Raw genomic sequence first — 25,783 nt, 5'->3', positions numbered from 1 at the left:
AGAGAAGCAACCTGGAATTAAGGAGAAACTTCCTGACAGTAAGGGCAATTAACCAGTGGAACAGCTTGCCTCCAGAAATCATGGGCGCTCCATCACTGGAGATTTTTAAGAAGAGACTAGACAGTCACTTGTCTGAGAGGGTGTAGGTTCTCCTGCTTGAGCAGGGGGCTGGACTAGAAGACCTCCAAAGTCCCTTCCAGCGCTTTTCTTTTCTCTTTTCTTTTCTATTCTAAATTTAGGGAGGTTCTGTTACTTTCTTTGTTTTTTGAGGAACAGTCTAAAATTCACAGTGCCATTAATCAAAACAATGACTTTGCTTCAATTGTAATGGTATATGGAAATTGTACTTTCAGACTTGCAAGATTCTGTTAGTGTAGCTTTAAAATAAAGTAGAATTAGCTACTGCATCCTGCATCTTCTACCTTACCTGGTAAGATAAGGCTGACATCAATCTTGCAAGTCTCAAAGTACAGTTCTCCCACCATCATTTTTACAGCTCAGAAACCTAGGGAGGGTCCTCCCCCCAAGCCTTTTGGTCTGACCACAATGCAGCTTTGGTCCATGCTGTCCCTGATCTGGCTGTTCCCTAGGCAGCATTTCTTTGTTCCATCTGCCAAGGTCATTCCCAAATACCATTACAGGAATTAAACATTTTTGCTGATGGGCAATTCATCTGATTTTGTTTCCAGGTAACTGAAATATGACCTTGTCTCCAAAGAAGGATTCAGAGCTTCAAGATCCAAAGAAAATTCAAATGAGGAAAAATTTGGAAATATTCTAGTAATTTCCTGTTAAATTACAGGCTTCTGCTATATTTGGCTCTTTCATACATTTTTCTCCCAAGGTTTTCTTTTAGCATTTTTTCCTCCATTTTACCCTCTTCATTTTTACTTTTCTAAATCCTTGACTTTTGCTGACTCTCCCAATGGCTTTTATTTTATAACACTCTCTTAAAAAACATTTTTCAGAAACTGAAGAACAAGAAAACAATCTCTTCCGTTTAATGTAGCAAAAGTCATTCATTCAATAATTGCAATTTATTCTACTTAGCACTTAATCTTTAAATGAATATTCTTTATTCTCTGTATTAATAATCAGTAGCAGCTGTAATATAATCTAAGGTCCTAACATATATGCATATGATTGAAAGAAGCAACTAGTCTTGCAAGCTACTCTTAACACTTTTCTTTATAAACTGTATTTGATATATTTTATTATGAAGTAGAAATATTCCCAATTATCTGTGCATACCTCTATGCCTCAATTTTTTCTCTTAAACTGTTACAAAATAATAGTCCAAGATAATTTTCTGCCAATCTCAAAATGTATAACAGCAACAAAAAGGATTAGCCCATTATGCTCACCCTCTAGTTGTCTAATAACAAAATAACAAAAATGTTATTCAATTAGTGTCCCGTTCCTTGAACCATGTGGAGTAAAGACACTTATTCTCATGTTAATCAGTTGCAGAGTGAGCAATGACTGTCTTGTAGTTGCATGCATTTGATCGCTGGCAAAAAGAAAAAGGAAAAAAAAGCTAAGCAGTTGTTATGAAGGAAACATTCCTATTTGTCAAAATGCCATTTTTTTGTGTTGTATCTAAAAGCCCCTGTGATATCGCACACCAGCAAGTTTGCAATCAAGTACTTTTCCCAGTGTTTCTATCTATGGTTTCATGCTGCTATGGTGGTTGGAGGAGGAAAGAGGGATACCTAAGTGCAACACACATACACACACACACACACACACCCCAATTAAAAAACCCTATATAGGCAGACTCTAAAAACAAGACACTAAATTTCTATGGGAGAAGAAGGGCAATAACTGCCAAAGCTGGGGGAAAAGAGGAGGCAAGTGTTCCCACCAGTAAAAAAAAATTAGGCTTCCCACAAAGTTTGTAGAGCCATAGCATTTCAAAAGAAAAGATCACCTTTATTACAGTTTCAGATACAGCAGAGCTGTCAGAAATAAATTGACCCAGAGCTCCAAAACAACTGACACTGTGACATTGGACAGGTCCTGAGCTGATCCAAAGTGACATTGAGTAGATGTGGCCTGAGGTATTTAAATGTCCCTTTAGAAGCAAGAGCTTAATACTGAAATGCAGATGCTCAATGTGTTGCTATAGAGCACAACATGAAGAGGGCAGTCATCACTGTGTTCATAAAGTATATTGTCTCTAATGGTTTTAGACCATTAGCTAGGATTGAATGTGATGTCTACCTCTGCAACAAAAGCAGGCAGCTATCCCAGTGTTGGGGGCCACAATTCACCCCTCCAATCAACTGAATTGAATAAAAAGAATTCTGTTATCAAAAGGAGAATGATATCATAGGAATGATATCATATCATTTATCATATCGTATCACTTATCACCTGGTATATAACCAAAATATATAATATACAGTATTTAAAAGTTATATTTTAGAAGTGTTCATTGTAGCAAAAAGAATAAACAAAGGAAATCTCTGTAGATACAAATATCTACACTATTATCATTTTCAATATGTTAAGAATTGCAATAGTAGCATTTATCTGTAATGAGGATTTAAAAATTTTTTTTGTTGAATTTACCATCTCCAATGATAAAAAAAAACCTTCTGCCAGTTCATTCTTCCTAATATATAGGAGGATCCGGAGAGGTTCATCTGGGTTCTACCATCCAGCTTTTCAGATCTGTTGCTAGAATCTGCATCTTCCAGCTATATTCCACCTTATCAGTTTTTAAATTGCAGTGCCCAGAAGTGAACACAGTATGCCATGTGAGGTCATACAAAGCATATTAGAGTAGCACCTTTACTGCTTGGTGTGTAGCCACCAGCTTTCTATTGACACAACTTGGAACCACTATACAGTATTAGCTGTTTTACCCATGGTATCTCACCACTGATCTGTGTAGAGCTGATAACCAAATGAAAAGCTCCAGAAATGATTTCTGTATAGCAAGGTCAAGGTCAAGCACACTCTCTATATATACTATTTCTGCTTAAATACAGAATTGCATTTTTCTATTTTGGAATTCCCCTTCATGGATTACTGCCTTGTCGTGGCGAAGGGGCTTGCGTAATTCAATGAAGCTATGAGCTATGCCGTGCAGGGCCACCCAAGACGGACAGGTCATAGCAGAGAGTTCTGACAAAACGTGATCCACTGGAGAAGGAAATGGCAACCCACTCCAGTATCTTTGCCATGAAAACCCTATGGACAGTACCAAAAGGCAAAACGATATGACGCTGGAAGATGAGCCCCTCAGGTCGGAAGGCGTCCAATATGCTACTGGGGAAGAGCAGAGGGCTAGTACTAGTAGCGCCAGAAAGAATGAAGCGACTGGGCCAAAGCCGAAAGGACGCTCAGCTGTGGATGTGTCTGGTGGTGAAAGGAAAGTCCGATGCTGTAAAGATTTTTTCTCCATAGGAACCTGGAATGTAAGATCCATGAATCAAGGAAAACTGGACGTGGTCAAACAAGAGATGACAAGACTAAACATTGACATCTTAGGTATCAGCGAACTAAAATGGACAGGAATGGGTGAATTTAATTCAGATGACCATCAGGTATACTACTGTGGGCAAGAATCCTTCAGAAGAAATGGAGTAGCCTTCATAGTCAATAAAAGAGTAGGAAAAGCAATACTGGGATACAATCCTCAAAATGACAGAATGATCTCAGTTCGAATCCAAGGGAAACCATTCAATATCACAGTAGTCCAAGTCTATGCCCCAACCACCAGTGCTGAAGAGGATGAAATTGACCAGTTCTATGAAGCACTACAGCACCTTATAGAACTAACACCAAAAAATGATGTTCTTATCATCATGGGGGATTGGAATGCTAAAGTAGGAAGCCAAAAGATAACTGGAATAACAGGCAAGTTTGGCCTTGGAGTGCAAAATGAAGCAGGGCACAGGCTGATAGAATTCTGTCAAGAGAATACGATGGTCATAGCAAACACTCTTTTCCAACAACCCAAGAGACGGCTCTACACATGGACATCACCAGATGGTCAACACAGAAATCAGATTGACTATATGCTCTGCAGCCAAAGATGGAGAAGCTCTATACAGTCAGTAAAAACAAGACCAGGAGCTGACTGTGGCTCAGACCATGAGCTTCTCCTTGCAAAGTTTAGGCTTAAACTGAAGAAAGTAGGGAAAAGCACTAGGCCAGTCAGGTATGAATTAAATCATATCCCTGTTGAATATACAGTAGAGGTGACAAATAGATTTAAGGAATTAGATCTGATAGACAGAGTGCCTGAAGAACTATGGACAGAGGTTCGTGACATTGTACAACAGGTAGCAACCAAAACCATCCCAAAGAAAAAGAAATGCAAGAAAGCAAAATGGCTGTCTGAGGAAGCTTTGCAAATAGCTGAGGAAAGGAGGGAAGCGAAAGGCAAGGGAGAAAAAGAAAGATACACCCAATTGAATGCAGAATTCCAGAGAATAGCTAGAAGAGATAAGAATGCCTTCTTAAATGAACAGTGCAAAGAAATAGAAGAAAACAATAGAATAGGGAGGACCAGAGATCTTTTCAAGAAAATTGGAGAAATGAAGGGAACGTTTAATGCAAAAATGGGCATGATAAAGGACCAAAATGGCAGGGACCTAACAGAGGCAGAAGAGATTAAGAAGAGGTGGCAAAATTACACAGAAGAACTATACAAGAATGAGCTTAACGTCCCTGATAATCACAATGAGGTGGTCACTGACCTCGAGCCAGACATCCTAGAATGTGAAGTGAAGTGGGCCTTAGAAAAGCTGAGCAACAACAAAGCTAGTGGAGGTGACAGTATTCCAGCTGAGCTATTCAAAATCTTAAAAGACGATGCAGTAAAAGTGCTACACTCAATTTGCCAGCAAATTTGGAAAACTCAACAGTGGCCACAGGATTGGAAAAGATCAGTTTACATTCCAATTCCTAAGAAAGGCAGTGCCAAAGAATGTTCAAACTATCGCACCATTGCACTCATTTCTCATGCTAGTAAAGTCATGCTTAAAATCCTACAAGCTAGACTTCAGCAGTATGTGGATCGAGAACTACCAGAAGTGCAGGCAGGATTTCGAAGAGGCAGAGGAACTAGAGATCAAATTGCCAACATACGCTGGATCATGGAGAAAGCTAGGGAGTTCCAGAAAAACATCTACTTCTGCTTCATTGACTATGCTAAAGCCTTTGATTGTGTGGATCATAACAAACTGTGGCAAGTTCTTAAAGAGATGGGAGTACCAGACCATCTTATTGGTCTCTTGAGAAACCTATATGCGGGTCAAGAAGCAACAGTGAGAACTGGACACGGAACCACTGATTGGTTCAAAATTGGGAAAGGAGTCCGGCAAGGCTGTATACTGTCGCCCTGCCTATTTAACTTATATGCAGAGCACATCATGAGAAAGGCAGGGCTAGATGAATCAAAAGTTGGAATTAAGATTGCCGGAAGAAATATCAACAACCTAAGATACGCAGATGATACCACTCTAATGGCAGAAAGTGAAGAAGAACTAAAGAGCCTCTTGTTGCAGGTGAAGAAGGAGAGTGCAAAAGTTGGGTTGAAAATTAACATTAAGAAAACCAAGATCATGGCATCTGGCCCTCTCAATTCCTGGCAAATAGATGGGGAAGAAATGGAGGTAGTGACAGATTTTATTTTCCTGGGCTCCAAGATCACTGCAGATGGGGACTGTAGCCAAGAAATTAAAAGACGCTTGCTCCTGGGGAGGAAAGCCATGGCAAATCTAGACAGCACACTAAAAAGCAGAGACATCACCCTGTCAACAAAAGTGCGTATAGTCAAGGCTATGGTCTTTCCAGTTGCAATGTATGGTAGTGAAAGTTGGACCATAAGAAAGGCTGAGCGCCAAAGAATTGAGGCCTTTGAACTGTGGTGCTGGAGAAGACTCCTGCGAGTCCCTTGGACTGCAAGGCGATCAAACCGGTCAGTCCTAGAGGAGATCAATCCTGACTGCTCTTTAGAAGGCCAGATCCTGAAGCTAAAACTCAAGTACTTTGGCCACCTAATGAGAAGGAAGGACTCCCTGGAGAAGAGCCTAATGCTGGGGAAGATCGAGGGCAATAGAAGAAGGGGACGACAGAGAATGAGGTGGCTGGATGGAATCACTGAAGCAGTAGGCGTGAGCTTAAATGGACTCCAGAAGATGGTAGAGGACAGGAAGGCCTGGAGGAATGTTGTCCATAGGGTCGCGATGGGTCGGACACGACTTCGCAGCTAACAACAACATTTTGGAATTTACTTCATTACCTGTACTTCCCCTTTATGTCAGTCAGTTTCATCCTGAATATTGTTTCATTCTTAGTTATCCCATCCAATCTCATGCCATCTGCAAAACTATTTCTCTGTCCAGCTGTAAAAATATTAAACCAAATTGGGCTCAGGGAAATTTCAATAAGATTTTATTAACTATTTATTAATCAGGCTTGATGGATACCAGCATCATGGCTGTGTGTAAACCGACCAAACCAAAAAAAAAAAAAAAAAGCTTGGTCATCTGTGAGAAAGAAGCCTGCTATTATTTTTCAATAATAACAATCAGTGCTGGTGGTCCTGACTAGCACTGATGATGTTACCTAGTTTGAGTAATGAAATGTCTGTAAGAAAACAAGCAAGCTCAAAAATCACTAAGAATCCCTCATATCAATCCTGAGCTACAAATATTCTCCTTTATAAGTATAAAAAGAATCAATGGAGAATGGTTATTTGTTGGTGGAAGAGACCTCCTGGTTCGTTTTGAACTCAAGGACCACAAAACAATGATTTTGCCCTTCAATGAAGAGAAATCTAGAAGTTCAGCGATGAGGAACTGGCCCCTGACAACAGGTAACAGCAAGAACCGGATAACAGGTAGTCCTCCACTTACAACCACAACTGAGTCCAAAATTCATTGTTTAGTTAGTAACACTTCTTGACTAGTTAGTAACACGTTGTTAAGTGAATCTGGCTGCCCCATTGTCTTTGCTTGTCGGAAGCTTGCAAAAGATGATCACATGACCACCACCCCTGGGACACTGTAGCCATCATAAATATGAATTAATTGCCAAGCATCTGAATTTTGATCATGTGACTGTAGGAATGCTGTAATGGTTGTGTGAAAATGGTCAACTTTTTTCAGTGACGTTGTAACTTTGAACAGTGACTAAACGAATGTTTGTATAGCATTTTAATGGTAGTATAGCATTTTAAAAAGCAAAATAAAAATATTTTGTTCACGGATTTGGTAAGCGTTTAAAATTAACCTGCCAATTTAAGCAAAGCCATGTCCACCATTATATCCTCACCATGCAGTTCTGTGCTGTTGTCTATGGAGAGTCTCAGTCATCCAGGTTAGGGTTGTCCCCAAAGTGCTTTTTTCCAAAAGGCAACTGGACTTTGTTTTTTCCTTGAAGATGTTTCAATTTTCATCCAAGAAGCTCCTTCAACTCATGAAGAAGCCTCGTGGATGAGAAGGAAAAAGGAAACAACAAAGTCCAGTTGACTTTTGGGGAGAAAAAGCACTTTGGGGAGTTCTGTGCTATTATACAGTCTAAATAATGTTAGCTGTTGGGAATGCACTTCAGAAGGTGGGAGGAAACATAGCTTTCAGATTAGTATATGAAGATATGCGGCAAGATAATTGTTTTGAGATAACAAGGAAATAGATGCAAAATACAGGGGCTCAAAGCACTTGCTTGCACTTCCCACAGAACATCTTTTCTCCAGAAGCAATCAACTAGATTGCAGATTCCAGCATCTCTTCTGGAGCATGAAGCTACTGCTGTTTTGTTTCCGTCAGACAGACTTCCTTGGGCTAGGGATCCTATGCTCAGTGGAAAGTAATGTTCTGCTGAGGAGCTGAAAACACTTCTAGTATGTTATCCTATCTCTTAAGTTGCATAAACCATTTGGAACTAAAGAGGTTTTTATAAGCCTTAATGACTCAGGGCATTCTTGTTCTAGATCTGCTGTGGCTCATTCATAACCTCAGTCTAGAAATGCACAAGTTGATTGTTTTGTGCACTAACCTAAAAGCAAGTGATATTTTGGCTCTTCCAGAATTAATTTTTTTTAAAAAAAGGAATTTTTTTGGAATGCTATAGATCAGGCATGTCAAACTCACAACGTCATGTGACGTTGCGTGATGTATCACAACTTTTTCCCCATTGCCGGCAATGGGGTGGGTGTGGTTTTAGTATGATGCATCCGGCTCGCGGGGCGGCAGTTTGACATGCCTGCTATAGATAATTACATGATCACTATGAATGATATTACCTAGCATAGTGTTTCATGGAGGATATTTTTAATTGAAAGTATCACACAGAAAGCTCCTTAATATCATTTCAATCTGTATTACTGACTTACAGATAGAAAGTGGTTCAACTATTTCAAAAGAGATTTTTTTTCAGATGCCCCTAAATTTCAAAAGAAACTACTTATCTCTTTCCTAACCTACAGAATCACATGGGTGTGATTCTTCTATGTGCTTTCTTCTATGTGATTATTATCATTTCACTGATCCAGAAACAACTAGACTCTTCAAATATTGTTGCACGCTATGGGCACATGGAGAGTAGCCACATCAGGAGCTCACCTTTGATATCCTTGCTGAAAGTTTATCTCCAAGTAGCACAACGTATCATGTGGACCTCTGGCCAAAATAGCTTTGTACAAGGGAAGAATTTTCTTCTCACATGTTCAGAACTGCATATCTATAATTCACTAGATGATCTTTTAAAACATGGTAGAATCTTTAGAGCAAAGAGCCAAAATAAAGCAGCAGGGTTTGTGTGAAACAGAGAAAAAGAGAGAGATCTCCCACCCATCCTAGCAATTTTGCTGGGACACCCAGATGATTAAAGATAGGGTTTATAGCCACAACTCACCCAACAAGCACTTATTTTATAGTATATGGTTTCCTCATTGAAATCTTGCATTGTTTGTGAAGAATCATTTTAATTGATTATACAGTATATAACATTCACCATGTATAGGAGAAGTATAAATATGAGGCTGGGAAAATGCCAGAGAGATTAGGGTTTTTTTGCCTTCCTCTTAATAAGTTACAGGTCACAAACAACTTCTGATATGATCTGAATTTCTGACCTAACTGTACTTCCATGAGAAGTACAAGGAAAGCAAGAGAAAGAAAGAATTGAAAAAAGCTAGATCCAGATGTCTATTGAAGCCTTCAAATACAATAAGACCTATTGGTTTAAGACAGATATGTCAAACACAAGGCCTGGGGGCCAGATCCGGCCCGCGAAGTGGTTTCATGTGGCTCGCGAAGCCATCCTGGAAACAGTGAGGAAATGGCCCCCACTGCCTTGGCCCTGGCCCAGAGACCCTCAGGTCTGTCCCACTCCTGCCCAGGCCCCCATAGGCACCCTTGATGCGAACGATGTAGAGCTGGCCATGCCCACCCAGCAGGCCACGCCCACCCAGGCCATACCCACCCGGCCCCGTGAGGCCAACTGCAATGATGATGCGGCCCTCAATGAAACTGAGTTTGACACCCCTGGTTTAAGACAACACAAATTAGGCCCAAACCAATTAAGAGATCTTGAGCGATTGTTAAAGATGTTTGATTTTTTTAAATTATGCATCACCAATTTTATAAGCTGCCTAACAAAATACAGTCTTAAAACAAACAAATGTTTAAAAGGAGTAAACAATAAAGTAATGTACTTTGTTTTTCTGGAATGGGAGCCATTATTCCCATGGTGAAAGAACTGATCACAATTCACCTAGTACTGCTAGCATTTGAAAGTATTCAGAGTTCAATTTGGCACTGTCCTATTAAGGATGATGTATAGACCACGCCAGCTTATCTCTGCCATGAAGCATGGTCTTTTCAACCTTAATGAGCTGATGCTGGATGTGGTATGCATTGCTATATTTCCAGATACAAGCAGTGACAGTTTTCTTAAATTAAACCATCTTACAGTTCCTTAAATATAAAAAGCTGAATGTATCCAAATCTCTGAATATCCTAAACAATGAAACAATCTATATATCCCCAGTGAAGAGCTCTTAACTATTGCAGCAAGAATATAGCAATTTTGACTGCTGTGCAAATTTATCTTACAAGAATTCAGAAACATTCGCTCTGTAGTTTTATTTCATTTGTTTGTGTGTTTGTGAATGAATGAGTGTCTTTGTGTCAGTTCTGAATTATGGCAGTTGCCTGCAGTTTTCTTAGCAAGATTTTTGGAGGTGTTTGCCCTTGCCTAATTCCTAGGGCTAAGAGAAAGTGTCAGGCTCAAGGTCACCCAGCTGGCTTTCATGCCTAAGGCAGAAATAGAACTCACACTCTTCTGGTTTCTAGGCCATCACCTTCATTAGTTCACCAAACTGGCTCTCTCTCTTTCTCTAGTTACATGGAAATTCTGTTAACGATTTTGAAGAGAAAGATACCTGTCTTGAAATTAAAATAAGACTATTTGGTCACCCATTGACTCTGGCAGTAGATTCCACCTCTAAATAACTCTCTAAAAATAGTCTTCTTTGCCCATGGTGATCTATAAAGGTACCATGTATAATTAAATGGGAAGGACCTGAAAATCAAATGGAAAGTCTATGCCCATCAAAAATAGAATACCTAAAGGTCAAATACACACTATCTCTACAGAACAAGATCAGTTATTTCAATCTAAAGACTGACTGACAGAAAACTCATCCTTTGCTTATAGCTCCAGTTTTGATTTGCTGATCAGGTCAGTCCTTTTATTTAAATTAAACCTGCCCAAATACATGTTACTTGCTTCAAAAGTAGGATGGTTTCATGATATTTGTTATTTAATTGAAATAACATCTTGGAAATTGCCTTAACTTCAGAAAGCTAGAGATTATAGAAGATGTATAATGTCATAGTTTTAAAAAAATCATAGAAAATATCTGATGTTTAATTATGTTGAAAATATTTAATTAAAAGCAAAATCTCATTATAGCCAAAGGATTAGCTTTCATGTGTGTGTTTGTTTGTGTCTCTGTGTGTGTGTGTGTGTGTGTGTGTGTGTGAGAGAGAGAGAGAGAGAGAGAGAGAGAGAGAGAGAGAGAGAGAGAGAGAGAGAGGGAGGGAGAATCCAACAGTTGTAGAGTAGCCCTAAGTGTAATTTATTTGTAGTGCTTTATACAGGTAGCCCTCAACTTACTACCACAATTGAACCCCAAATTTCTAAGTGAGACATTTCTTAAGTGAGTTTTGCCCATTTTACGACCTTTCTTGCCACAGCTGTTAAGTGAATCTGGCTCCCCCATTGATTTGGCTTTTCAGAAGGTCACAAAAGGGGATCAGGGGGGCCCGGAGACCCTGCAACCAGCATAAGTAGGAGTGAATTGCCAACAGTCTCAGTTTTGATCCCGTGATCATAGGGATGCTGCAATGGTTGTAAGTGTGAAAAATGGTAATAAATCACTTTTTTCAGTGCTCTTGTAACTTTGAATGGTCACAAAATGAACTATTTTAAGTCGAGGATTACCTGTACTTTATTTATGATTAAACACGTATATGATCACATTGTAAAAGCATAAATCGTATTTCATAGAAAGAGACTTTATATCAATAAACATGCATGTAATCAGAATGTTAACTTCCTTTGCAAATTATGCTCTTTTTGTCCCAATATTTGACACTTTGCCTTCTAGAGTTGTTTTAATCTCCTCCCTGCCCTCGTCTTTGATGTTCTGATTGATTTTTTTTCAAAACCAGTTCAGCAACTCTCTAATTTTAAAAAAAAACACACATTTTTTTCTTTATTTTATAACTGGGATCCATAAAAGATCTGCCTCTTGGTTGAGATTTGGTTCCAATCATTCTACCCTCTCAGTTTTTCCCCTTTTTCTTTTAACAAAGAGATGGGGCAATTACTTAGGGTGGTTTATAAGCTGCAGGTAAATCAATCGAGAGATAGCCGTACTTATACAACATAGGACAGGAGCTATTTACAATTCTGTCATTCAGCAACACTAATCCTATTATTAAAAAGATAAATAATTACCCATTGCGAAGAAAGGGATTCCCAACAGAGTTGAATTATATTTTCCATCAGTAATGAAAAATATCCCCGCAGCAGTAACACTGGAGATACAGATTGTGAGCACTCCCAAGAGCCCAAGAAATGGCTTGCTGCGCAGGCAATCTTTCATGGAGCTGGAGAGGATGGCCACCAACAGAACAAGCATGAGGCTCACTAAGATCTTGCCCCTGGCAAGGATGCTGGTCTTGTGAAAGTCCCTCCACAAACTAAAGGAGGCCAGAGAATGCAGCTGTAGATCCTTGTGATGGAGCTGCAGCTCATGTATCAGTTTGCAGAATTCATTCTCCCACTTCTCACTGATGAGGTCCTGGGCTGCAGAAGGGTAAGTCTGGAGGTAGTAAGTGATTTGGACAGCTCTGGCTGACTTGATCCTTGGGTCCTTGCTGTTTGGCAACTCCATGACTCCGCCAAGCTGGTGGCCAATAAAGCTGCTTCTCCCATCCTGAGGAGAAAAACCAAGGGATATATATATGTTAGGGTGAAGCTTTTTCTTAAAGTACAAATAACAGCACCTTGTGAATTTCTCCTACAAAGAGCTTCCTAGAAGACAAATCCAGTTATCAGTTATGCTTTTCTGGGATGATAAAAATTATAAGCACATTGAATTAAGTTTTGAAGACCGTAAAGCAAAAGGAAAGGGGATGAAAGAAACTTCAGGGAAGACCATGGTCAACTGGAGGAATTGCAAGGATGGCAAGACACCCCAATTCAATCAGCAATGTGTTGTGTATATTAATTTAACTACATATTCTTGCAAACTAGCAGGGGGGGGACTAAAAAAGCTATAACATACAAAGGTTTTGCTGCCTCCTCCTTTTCTTTATAAAAATACTTTATCAATGAGAAGGAGGGCAATAGAGCAGCCTCACGGACAAATGAACAACAGAAATTAAAGGATTGGAATTTGTTTTTTCTTCCACTTATATTTTGGGTTATTCCACATCCAAACAATGAATGAGAATGCATTTGTTTTGCTTTTCAGTCACGTTAAAAATAATGTTAATTCCATAAGAACAAACAGTTTTAAAGAAAAGTACAAACAAAATTGGAACCGATTATGATCCTTTATGCATGAGGCAACATTCACAATGGTTATTTCTCTAACTGAAATTATGGACAGAGCCCATGACCAATTACTATTAATCCATCAATAACAATTTGAAATCATAATAGAAAGAATTATTCCCTAACTACATATTTCTCACCTTATCAGGGAGATAGGTGGTATATAAATTTAATAAATAAATCGATCTGAAATAATTACCACCATTGTTCTATGGCCACGTTCACTAGGGTACTGTTGAGTAATACAGTAAAATAATTCTTTTTAACCCTAATAACCCATGATTTACATATGGATCTAGAAGCAAAGTTACAGTCCTACACACAGTTATTTGAAAGGAAGCCATATGGATTTCAATGGGACATAATAATGTGTAGAATAAATATTGGTTTCATTCCCAAATGTGTGCATAGGCTTCTCTATTAAGATGGAAGTTGTCACACTAAATCTCCTTGTTGTAACTGTACTTGGTCAAAGTTAAATAAGACATTCAAATCTTGCTAAATCAGAGGTCGAAACAAATCTTATTTTCAGATTTGGAAAGCAATTGTAATGGGGAATTTCACTATGACAAACAGGTACAAAACATTACACTTCCTGCTGTTGGCAAAAACACTGGTTTTAAATCAGAATAGTGAAATTTCCTAATTTAAGGAATTCATAACTTTTTAAAAACCAAACTAATTAAACTGTTTTTCTAAGAAACAAGGCATCATGCACAGTGTTGATATTTGGTTTTTTTTAAGAATACAAAAGAATGCAACAACCTTCTTTGACAACTACTTTGCTGAGTTGAATTAGGCTTTGTCTGTTCCACCATACTGTTTATTACAATAAGCTAGTAGTGTTAGCATCTGTATCTCTATAAGGCATGAAACTATGTCATTTGACTCTCCTGTCGTATTTGGATTGGCAAACTGTCAGCCCTTCAAGACAGGCAACAGAAAAGTTGGAAGGGAGAGGCAACTGCTCCTTACAAAACAGTCATGCATGTAGTTGTCCACATAGAGAAATCCATGAAGATACTGCCAAATACAGCATTGCAGTTATTAGCCATTGATCTCAGATGCTTTTTGAAAAACAGAAACTTAGCCCCATCCTTAAGTAGAAATCCTTGCCTGAAAAGTTAGTCAACAATTTCTTCCTGCACAATTACATACATGGTATTTATAGGAAGGAACTGTTTCTTTTTGGGTTCACTTCCAGTTCCTGTGGATTGGTGGGCATGGCTCACACTTGTGTTGGATGTGATCGTTTCAACTATGTAAGGAAGCTGAAATTTCTGATAGGCAATACACACCCATTCCATTCATGATCCTCTCATCCAAGCTATCCCTTCCAGATATGACTGTAATACGCTAATACTACAATAGGGAGAGGTACCTTCCATTCCTAGGAGATGCTGAGTAACCAAGGAATGCAAAAACTATAGATTGTAAATCACATGTCTTTCAGTAAATCAGCCAACTTGCTTGCCTGCCTTTGTTTCACACAACTGCTGACTGGATATTTTCATAATGGCTAATATGCCACTGACTGTTTAGCCGTAGTTGATAACAAATAGCAATTGTATCATTATATAATCTCATGTCAGTTCTAAAATAATTCAAGGAAGGGTTATACTGCTTTCAGTAATGAAACAAGAAGAAACAATTCATGATACCACTGATAATATCTGTCAATCGCTTTAAACTGTGATATTTGTTTGAAATTAATTTCTAAATGTGCCACGCATGAGCATGAACTTGGCAGAAAGGAGCGGCAGCCTTCAGGGAAGGAAGAGCTGTCTATCACATCTTCGGGAAGCAGATAAAAATGTACAAATGCAGAAATGGAAGCCTTAGATATTTTAGTGCTATGTGGAGAGTTGGGGACGCAACACTGGGAAAAAATCTAGGCTGTCTCAACTATACTGAACCTGCTTGTGTCTTGCGTTTGCTTTTTAAAAACTGGAGCACACTTCAGTATTGAGAATGCCGAGGCTACTAAAGTCCTCTTAGCACTTCCTTCTCGTTGGAAGCCAGTCTGAACAAAAACTTCATAGGCCTCCTCGTCTCTTGAGGTGTTTGGGAGACAGGTTGCAATGTATTTGGCCCACATTTAAGTCCTAGTGGAGCTACTGATGTGCTCACTTCCAAGCAGAAAGGAACCAACCTATGTTCTCCTGACTTCTGCCTCAAAGCTCTACTTTGTCATATTTTCTTTCTTTATTCATTGCCAGTTGAGCATACCCCTTCTACTATTCCATCCCAGGATGCCCTTTGACTTTCTTATTTCTTCTATAGTGAGGAAATGTTGATTTTCTCGGGCCATCATTCTGGAGTGTGGAGACAGAAATAGGAGCAGCAGAACTTCTCCACTTTGTCTCCTGGTGATGTGGCTGATTTTGACTACAGGGTGTTCGGGTTTAGAGAGGCTAGGAGTAGAAGTTGCTATCACTTCACTATTACGATCCTGCCAGGTGAGATGATTTTAGATGAAAAGGACGGAGAGGAAATGGAACTAGTGTCAACAAGTGGCCACAGCCTTGTAGTGGTTGGAGATTTCAGCAGTATTGGAACTAGTGAGTTCACTCTGACTTGGCCAAAGCCAGCAGATTCACAGGCTCTCTTATCCTCTCTCACTGGCAGTAACTCAAAAGTTGAGGAACTGAGCAGAGGCATTTAATGAACATCTAAGACCAGAGGGGTAAATTTCCCAGATCTGAGAGGCTACCCAAAAGGCACGTAAGTGCTAATGGGACAGCACTCTGCAGCTCCAATTTGATGGATCTCAGCAATGCACTTATAAATTTGTTTATTGCATTTTTTTCTCTTTGAACAGTGCTAAAAAAAAGCTGCTGGTGAATATTCTACATGACTGTGTGTTGGACTTTGGATTTCCTCTGGCCTCATTCTTTGTTTCTCCCTTGAATATGTTGCCTGATTGATAGTTTACTAGTCTTGATCCCTGCTGGCCTATTGGATGGATGAGTGCAGTCTATCTTCAAAGATACTGCAGAAGGACTTCTTCAAAGGCTATTTTATTCCATCTAACTGTGATAGAGCCTGAGCTTGCTTACCTCTGACCTGTGGCTGATTTATAGATTACTAATTTGCTTCTTGGCAGCCACCTGTGCTGGCACAGAAAACTCAAAAATCTGGACTGCAGGATATGTTTTCTATTCCTGAAATTATTATAGTACTACTGATGGAGTTTGAGGGCACCAGTTGGCTTGGTGGCCCAACTCAGAACAGGGGCTTGGTGAAGGGGGGAAATGGGTAGCAGGCATGTACCTACCACAAGGTTCCCTGCAGAGTTGCACTCATGAAATATTACAATTTTAATCTTTCTCTCTTTCTGAATTTACTTGGATTTGCTGTTAAAATTGATTTAATGTTATTTCAAACAATTTTTTACTGAATGATAATAATCCCAAATGTGGCACAAGAACGATGCAAAAATCCTTGCTTGTGGAGAGCTAGAACTGTCAGGTATAAACTTTTAATAATCTGGTAAAAGCAGAAAACAGCAGACATTATCTACAGCCTTAGCTCCTAGCTGACAAATTACCATTCAGAAAATCTCAAATTATGAGGTCCAAAAGCTGTGCATGGCCACACATTCAAGGATTACTGAGGTCTGTAGTGGAATCTAAAATTTACACAATAGCCCTGTTATTTTGCTCAGATTGTGATCAGTACTGTTTTTGTTTTATTACTTAAAGGAGTCAAATATTCTCTAAATCAGATAATTTCTCAATTATGTAAATGAAAACAGAGAAATAAATCTTGGAGTAGAACCATTTCCCCCAGTTTGATTCTTACCAGATATGGTGGCCAAATTATGCTGGGAGTATATTATACTGCTAATATTCATGGGAAGTCAAAGGTTGGAATTGAATGTTGTAATCCTCATTATCAGCTTTAAGCGTTTGAAGAAAAATGTAATAATATTTCTTAGGGTCTCCGTAAGATTCCACTGATACCACCAAAAACATACTATCTTAGATCACTTAACCATGAACCAGCAGTCTGTAGCAGCAGCCAAAAAAGCTAATATAATTCTGAGTTGTATAAGCAGAGGCATAGAATCAAGATCACACAAAGTATTATTACCACTTTATAAAACCCTAGTAAGACCACACCTGGAATAATGCAGCCAATTTTGGTCACCATATCACAGAAAAGATATTGAGAGTTTGGGGGGAAAAATCAGAGAAAAGCAACTAAGATGATCAAAGGCCTGGAGATTAAAACATACAAAGAATGGCTGCGGGACTTGGGTTTGGCTAGTCTAAAGAAAAGAAGAAATAGGGGAGACATGATAGCAGTATTCCAGTATTTGAAAGGCTGCTACAAAGAAGAGTGGGTCATGTTATTCACCAAAGCACCAGAGGGCAGTTCAAGACACTGATCAAAGAGAGAAGCAACCTGGAATTAAGGAGAAACTTCCTGACTGTGAGGACAATTAACTGATGGAATAGCTTGCCCCCAGAAATTGTGGGCACTCCATCACTGGAGATTTTTAAAAAGAGGCTAGACAGTCATTTGTCTGAGATGGTAGTTTCTCCTGTTGAGCAGGTGGCTGGACTAGAAGACCTCCAAGGTTCCTCCCAGCTCTATTCTATTCTATTCTAAATCAAACATGGTACATTTAAAATTCCCAAGGTGAAAGCGCCTAATACATATTTCCATTAAACACTATCACACAGCATAATTTCAGGAGAGTCTGGTCCCTGGGATTGTTACTTGGGCAGCTAAGCCATTGCTCAAATCAGTGGGAATGGAAGGAGAAGAAATGTAAATATTTCATACATTTAGTACTTAAATCACACACACTGAAAATACATACACACACACACAAACATGGTCAAAACCTCAAAAACTCCCATTTTTTTAAAAAAGGATCAGTAATCCTAAAGAACAGAGTGGGATTATATTTTGAACACCTTTGTTTTGGAGCTATAGAAATAACGAAATGCAATTGTGACTATGGTAATAGTGCTGCACAGCTCTTGCTGTTGATCATATCCCTTGCATGAAATGCTTGCCCAGACACATGTAACATTTGTAATGGACAAATTTGCTGAGCCAAAATTTTAGACTTGGCAAAGCATGTCACTACACTCCCAAGATTTCCTCTACAGAAAGCAACTGCTAAACATAGATTTATTTTAAAATAGAATCCAGAAAAAATTCTATTGGGCTATGGGACCCCCCACCGACAGGGAGACAATATAACTTTTAGAATATTTTACTAGGAAAACATCTCATAACATACCCTAGCTTACATTTGAGAAGCTCTACAGCACCTTATAGAACTAACACCAAAAAATGATGTCCTTATCATCATGGGGGATTGGAATGCTAAAGTAGGAAGCCAAAAGATAACCGGAATAACAGGCACGTTTGGCCTTGGAGTACAAAATGAAGCAGGGCACAGGCTGATAGAATTTTGTCAAGAGAATACAATGGTCATAGCAAACACTCTTTTCCAACAACCCAAGAGACGGGTCTACACATGGACATCACCAGATGGTCAACACAGAAATCAGATTGACTATATGCTCTGCAGCCAAAGATGGAGAAGCTCTATACAGTCAGTAAAAACAAGACCAGGAGCTGACTGTGGCTCAGACCATGAGCTTCTTGTTGCAAAGTTTAGGCTTAAATTAAAGAAAGTAGGGAAAAGCACTAGGCCAGTCAGGTACGAATTAAATCATATCCCTGTTCAATATACAGTAGAGGTGACAAATAGATTTAAGAAATTAGATCTGATAGACAGAGTGCCTGAAGAACTATGGACAGAGGTTCGCAACATTGTACAACAGGTAGCAACCAAAATCATCCCAAAGAAAAAGAAATGCAAGAAAGCAAAATGGCTGTCTGAGGAAGCTTTGCAAATAGCTGAGGAAAGGAGGGAAGCGAAAGGCAAGGGAGAAAAAGAAAGATATGCCCAATTAAATGCAGAATTCCAAAGAATAGCTAGAAGAGATAAGAATGCCTTCTTAAATGAACAATGCAAAGAAATAGAAGAAAACAATAGAATAGGGAGGACCAGAGATCTTTTCAAGAAAATTGGAGAGATGAAAGGAACGTTTCATGCAAAAATGGGCATGATAAAGGACCAAAATGGCAGGGACCTAACAGAGGCAGAAGAGATTTAGAAGAGGTGGCAAAATTACACAGAAGAACTATACAAGAATGAGCTTAACGTTCCTGATAATCACAATGAGGTGGTCACTGACCTCGAGCCAGACATCCTAGAATGTGAAGTGGGCCTTAGAAAAGCTGAGCAACAACAAAGCTAGTGGAGGTGACAGTATTCCAGCTGAGCTATTCAAAATCTTAAAAGACGATGCAGTAAAAGTGCTACACTCAATTTGCCAGCAAATTTGGAAAACTCAACAGTGGCCACAGGATTGGAAAAGATCAGTTTACATTCCAATTCCAAAGAAAGGCAGTGCCAAAGAATGTTCAAACTATCGCACCATTGCACTCATTTCACATGCTAGTAAAGTTATGCTTAAAATTCTACAAGCTAGACTCCAGCAGTATGTGGATCGAGAACTACCACAAGTACAGGCAGGATTTCAAAGAGGCAGAGGAACTAGAGATCAAATTGCTAACATACGCTGGATCATGGAGAAAGCTAGAGAGTTCCAGAAAAACATCTACTTCTGCTTCATTGACTATGCTAAAGCTTTTGATTGTGTGGATCATAACAAACTGTGGCAAGTCCTTAAAGAGATGGGCGTACCAGACCATCTTATTTGTCTCTTGAGAAACCTATATGCGGACCAAGAAGCAACAGTGAGACCTGGACACGGAACCACTGATTGGTTCAAAATTGGGAAAGGAGTCCGGCAAGGCTGCATACTGTCGCCTTGCCTATTTAACTTATATGCAGAGCACATCATGAGAAAGGCAGGGCTAGATGAATCAAAAGTTGGAATTAAGATTGCCGGAAGAAACATCAACAACCTAAGATATGCAGATGATACCACTCTAATGGCAGAAAGTGAAGAGGAACTAAAGAGCCTCTTGTTGCGAGTGAAGAAGGAGAGTGCAAAACTTGGGTTGAAACTAAACATTAAGAAAACCAAGATCATGGCATCTGGCCCTCTCAATTCCTGGCAAATAGATGGGGAAGAAATGGAGGTAGTGACAGATTTTATTTTCCTGGGCTCCAAGATCACTGCAGATGGGGACTGTAGCCAAGAAATTAAAAAACGCTTGCTCCTCGGGAGGAAAGCAATGGCAAATCTAGACAGCACACTAAAAAGCAGAGACATCACCCTGTCAACAAAAGTGTGTATAGTCAAGGCTATGGTCTTCCCAGTTGCAATGTATGGCAGTGAAAGTTGGACCATAAGAAAGGCTGAGCGCCAAAGAATTGAAGCCTTTGAACTATGGTGCTGGAGAAGACTCCTGCAAGTCCCTTGGACTGCAAGGCGATCAAACCGGTCAGTCCTAGAGGAGATCAACCCTGACTGCTCTTTAGAAGGCGAGATCCTGAAGCTAAAACTCAAATACTTTGGCCACCTAATGAGAAGGAAGGACTCACTGGAGAATAGCCTAATGCTGGGAAAGATTGAGGGCAATAGAAGAAGGGGACGACAGAGAATGAGGTGGCTGGATGGAGTCACTGAAGCAGTAGGCATGAGCTTAAATGGACTCCAGAAGATGGTAGAGGACAGGAAGGCCTGGAGGAATGTTGTCCATAGGGTCGCGATGGGTCGGACACGACTTCGCAACTAACAACAACAACAACAACTCTCTTCTTAAACTGGAATCAAGGGTGTGTTTCTAGTTGGCTGAGTTTTATTCCATATTTAAACCCCTTCAAAGTAGCCTCAAAAACGCCTATTTATGGTATTCATTCCCTATGTGTACATGTATATATAAAGCACTTTTCAGGTATATCCTAGCCCCTGTAATGACCTTGGGAAGAAGAAAAAAAATAAGCAAGTTGAAACACATATGCTATGTATTTATTTACAGTTTCTCTACTTTGCCCAAAACAGAAGGCTCTGGGTGAATTACAAGCCAGTAATATATAGAAGAAGGGACGCGGTGGCTCAGTGGGTTAGGACGATGAGCTTGTCGATCAGAAGGTCGGCAGTTTGGCAGGTTGAATCCCAAGTGCCGCATAGCAGAGTGAGTGCCTGTTACTCATCCCAGCTTCTGCCAACCTAGCAGTTCGAAAGCACGTAAAAATGCAAGTAGAAAAATAGGGACCACTACGATGGGAAGGTAACAGCGTTCTGTGCGCCTTTGGTGTCTAGTCATGCCGGCCACATGACCACGGAGATGTCCTCGGACAAGCGCTGGCTCTTCAGCTTTGAAACAGAGATGAGCACCGGCCCCTAGAGTCGGAAACGACTAGCACGCATGTGCGGGGGAACCTTTACCTTTTTAATATATAGAAGGCCACAGAAGAAAACAAAATTGAATGCATCAAATGCAATCACTTTTGTAATATATTCCTGCAGCTCAGGAAAAAAAATGTTGCCTGGACTTGCTTAGGTTACATATATTTCTTCCTGTCAATAAAGTATTTGTTTCAGTTACAGAATAAACCCTTCCAGAATGCAAAGATTGATGTTTGTGAGGGGTGTGTGTGTGTGTGTTTGTGTGTGTGTGTGTGTGTGTGTGTGTGTGTAGAAATATAGCCCAGATGAGTTAAAGGAACTTTCCATCACAGTTCTATAGCTATTCGATGATAGAGGATACAGATGTTTTAGAAAACTTGCCCAGAAATTAGCATGTTTTCCACATTTAAGAAGCATGATGTGAATAATTTGACAGAAGAAGAGAGAGCCCTTTGGTAAGTTATTTAGACTATCAGTGGTGTTTTTTTAAAGACAGAAGCTAATGAAATAGAGAATTAATGGTTAACTACTGAAGCTTGTCTCACAGGCAGAAGAAACAGAGACAGAAAAGGATAAATAATGTTGCAAGCAGCAAAGGGGAAAGACTAAAAAGAAAGAAGTGGAAGAAATTAACTCTTTCTTTTCATATACTGTGTCAGAATGCAGGAAAGAAATGACAGATTCCTCATTTCCTGTTTAATTCTAAAACAGGCTTTAAAACATTAGAGTGAGGGGAAAACAACAAACTTATGCTGACCTGAGGAAGACTTCCTTGGGATGAGTCAGGCTTGGTATGCCAGACTCTGCTAGCCTGTTTGTTCCAGAAGGACTCCTCTTGCAGTCTCCTTGTTCTGGGTGGCAACAGGACTGCAGGCGTCTGACTGGCCATTTCTGACTTAGGCAAAGTGTTTGCTAGTAATGCTGCTTCTGGAATCGTATTTTTTTCTGCACCCCCTCCAACTCCCATCACTCCTGGACTATAAGGTGAGGGACAATTGACGTTACAATCTCATAACATCTGGATAGCCACAAAAGGCTCATTCGTATTTTCCAATAGTGTCCTAGGACCTAAGCCAATCATAACCTCTGATTAATAATATTGCAAAGACTCAAGAGGGCCATGAAAGGAAGAGCTTTAGGAGTGCCAAACAACAATCCCTACAGAAAAGGAGGGCAACTCGAAAAACATTAAGGTGCTACTCATAAGGACATTCAAAATCTCATGGATCTTCATAGCCAATTAATAGGCTCTGATTAAATTGAAACAGGTGTTCAATTGAGTGTTTAATGATGTCAGTGTATCACACACTGGAGTATAGTAGTTTGCAGCCCATTTCAAGAGGAGGAATTTCAGTTGTATTTTGTTTTGCTTAATCTCTTCAGAAAAAGTGAGCCAAGGTCCTTTTGGGTGGACACAGAATGGTGTCCTTTCCAACAGCAGTAGAGACAACCAGAACTGAAATTAGCGCTGACTTTTCTAAGAAAAAACATTCTTTTTTTTCCCCCTGGCCATTGCTTGCTATGCTGTTCCAGCTCAGCTCAGATAAAGAACAAACTGCAGTTTAGTCGCTGCTCTCTTTCCCTCCGCCCACCCCCCACTGTGCCTGAATTGTCCTCCACGGCTTTCAAATGTTCTCTGTCTCCAAGCAGAAGGATAGCAAGCTCACTTCTGTTGTGACATGAACAGAGAACCATAACCAGAGTTTCCACATTTATGCCCATAGGGGCTTAATAATGGGAACCCTTTATATGCTGGGGTGCCTCCTGCAGCAGTTGCACTATCTGGAGCAGTCTTAGAATGGAAAACTCTAAGACTTTAAAACATGGACATTTTCTTAGCCTCTGAGAGAAAAACTCAGCATGAACAGAGAGAGAGAGAGAGATACCTTATCAAGAACGCATATGTGACATGCAGAAAGTCTCACAATAAATCTCAGATATATTATGCAAGTAATAGGAAAAATTATTTGGGTTTAGTGTAGTGGTTGATGTAGCCGTTGAGGCACTAAACTAGAAACCAGGAGGCTGTGAGTCCCACCTTAGGCCTGAAGTCATTTGTGTGACCTTATGGCCATCACTTTCTCTCAGCCCTGAGAAGGAGGCAAGGGCAAACCATTTCCAAGAAAATTGCAGGGACTTGTCCAGGCAGTCATTAGGAGTCAAGAATGACTCAAAGGTACAAACACAAAAGGAAAAAATTAAATGTCTCAGAAAGATTATTTGTAGCTCATAGCTCCTACAGACAGTGCTAGATGGTGGATATGTATTCAGGACGTGATCTTGTGAAAAGATTTCCTAAGTTTAAAAAGCAGAGATAGAAATACTAGGATTATATAAGACACACTAGTAGTGTGAACTGAAGTCATGACTAATTATTTTCAATTAGATTTAAAATTTAAGAGGTTTACAAGTATAACTGCATAATAAAAAATAAGCAGAATACAGTGGTGTCTGCATTCAATTGACTTTAGTTGTGAGAAAGTGATGAATGTGACAGTTTAATTAGATTTGCCCTTGTATTTTTATTAGGTTTTTTTCCTGGGAATGTGTAAGTCCTTGAGACAGAATTATCAGGTGAGAGCTACAGTATATCATCAGCTGCAATGATATTACCCACTTTAACAGCCTTGATTACTGTATAATACACTGGTTATAACGGGTTATATATTCTCTGCATGACAATAAGATTGGGGGAAAAAACTCTCACTCCAGCATTTTGGAGATGACAATAAAGTACTGGCTCTGTTTGACTAAGTAGAATAAAATCAGCAGATCTTGAAGAGCGCTGAACCAATACAGCCCAAATTCAAATGGCCATGCTGAATAAGTGATATGTAGTCTGAGTCCCAGGATCACAGGAAAACCCGAAAAGACTTGGATGTCACTCTTGGAAACTTTTAAAAAATCCATGATTAAATTATAACATTTAAAGCAGCAGGAATTACAAAAATCCATCCATGCCTACAGCACACAGTCATATGAAGTGTAGTTAGTTTATATTCAAACATAACATGTAAATAAAATGTAATCAAATTTAGGGTTTGCCCTGTCTTAGCGGAGTCCTCGGACTGACAAATATGGTGTTTCTCTGGATTAAAGCAGTGTCCCCAGTCATTTCTGGGGGGCGGGGCAGTGGAGAGTGTTGAAAATATGTTTTTGGAATTTTGAAGGGATGTTGTAGGTCCTCTCTCTCAAAAAATGTAGGGCTACTAGTTCTTAACTTCAAAAATCTGGACAACCACTAGATGGTAACAATTAACCTAATTTCCAATTTCCGTTTAGGGGTCCTCATATATCTGGTAGCTCTTAACTTCCATAATTAGTGTGGACAAATGTAAAAAAATTATTTATCAAGAGCAATGTTCCAAAGGAATTAAGTTTCAAGAGCCAAATCATAACAAGTAATAAAATACCTATTTCGCAGGAAAGCTCATAAGGTGATGCTCAAAGAAAGAGTTACACTTAATGTAGTTCTCGTATCCAAAGTGAAAGGTAGTGCTAGCTTTTCATACACTTTTCCACTAAGGCACTAAGCTAGGAATGCAGAGTTTGATTTTTTAATAGTTTGTGCTGCTATAGCTTATAATATTCATGATCTATATCATAATAATTCATTAAGTGTAGTAATATTATATGTTGCCATTATTATTTATGTCTACAGTCCATGTCCATATCTCAGTTCCAACTTTAATGCATTTTCTAAATGTGTTTGGGAAAATGACAGGATATTCAGTTAGAAACAGAAACAGAATCATAGGGCTGGAAGGGACCCTGGAGGTCTTCTAGTCCAACTCCCTACCTATGTCAGGAGACCTTATAACATCCTGGACAAATAGTTGTCCAATCGTCTCTTGAAAACTTCCAGTGATGGAACACCCATAACTCTGGGAAGCAAACTGTTACATTGGTTAATTGTTTATTAACTTGCTAATTAATGAATTGGTTAATTGTTAATTAACTGTCAAAAAATTGAATTTCTGTCAAAATTTAAAAAAAAACTAGCAGTCAGAAAACACAATGAAAACTCCTTAATTTCACAGTACATGGACAGACTTAACCATAGTTTCAACTGAGAAACAGTGAGCATCCTAGACCAAGCCAAGTCCAAAAAATGCTAGAGAATTCCTGAAAATCTGGCACTGAGACAAATCAGCCATCAACAGGCACATAGAGGTGAACAACGTCTACATACCAATCAAAAAAGACAATCAAAATGCCATGAAGGAAACAAAAAGATGAAAAGACCTTCTCACCAGTAATCGCCATACAGATGAGCAGAAATTAATACCAAGATTAATATTAGACCAACAATCAAGCAGTAAAAATTACCCCAATAA

General features: G+C 39.4%; 1 protein-coding gene across 2 annotated transcripts in view; it reads right to left on the bottom strand.

Annotated features, from left to right (window-relative positions):
* The window catches only part of PTCHD4 (patched domain containing 4), a gene marked incomplete at both ends in the record, with an annotated part of 68,603 nt that overhangs the window by 21,540 nt on the left and 21,280 nt on the right, over positions 1–25,783 (bottom strand). For both annotated transcript variants that reach the window (XM_083349203.1, XM_083349204.1), the window contains one exon: positions 11,989–12,469. In XM_083349203.1, the coding sequence (XP_083205329.1) occupies positions 11,989–12,469 (481 nt within the window). The remainder of the gene's footprint in view (positions 1–11,988; positions 12,470–25,783) is intronic.

Source organism: Vipera ursinii (genome assembly GCF_947247035.1).
Source record: "Vipera ursinii genome assembly, chromosome: 1".
NCBI lineage: Eukaryota > Metazoa > Chordata > Lepidosauria > Squamata > Viperidae > Vipera > Vipera ursinii.
The sequence above is the reverse complement of the archived record's forward strand: the minus strand, read 5'-3'. Positions and strand labels throughout refer to the sequence as shown.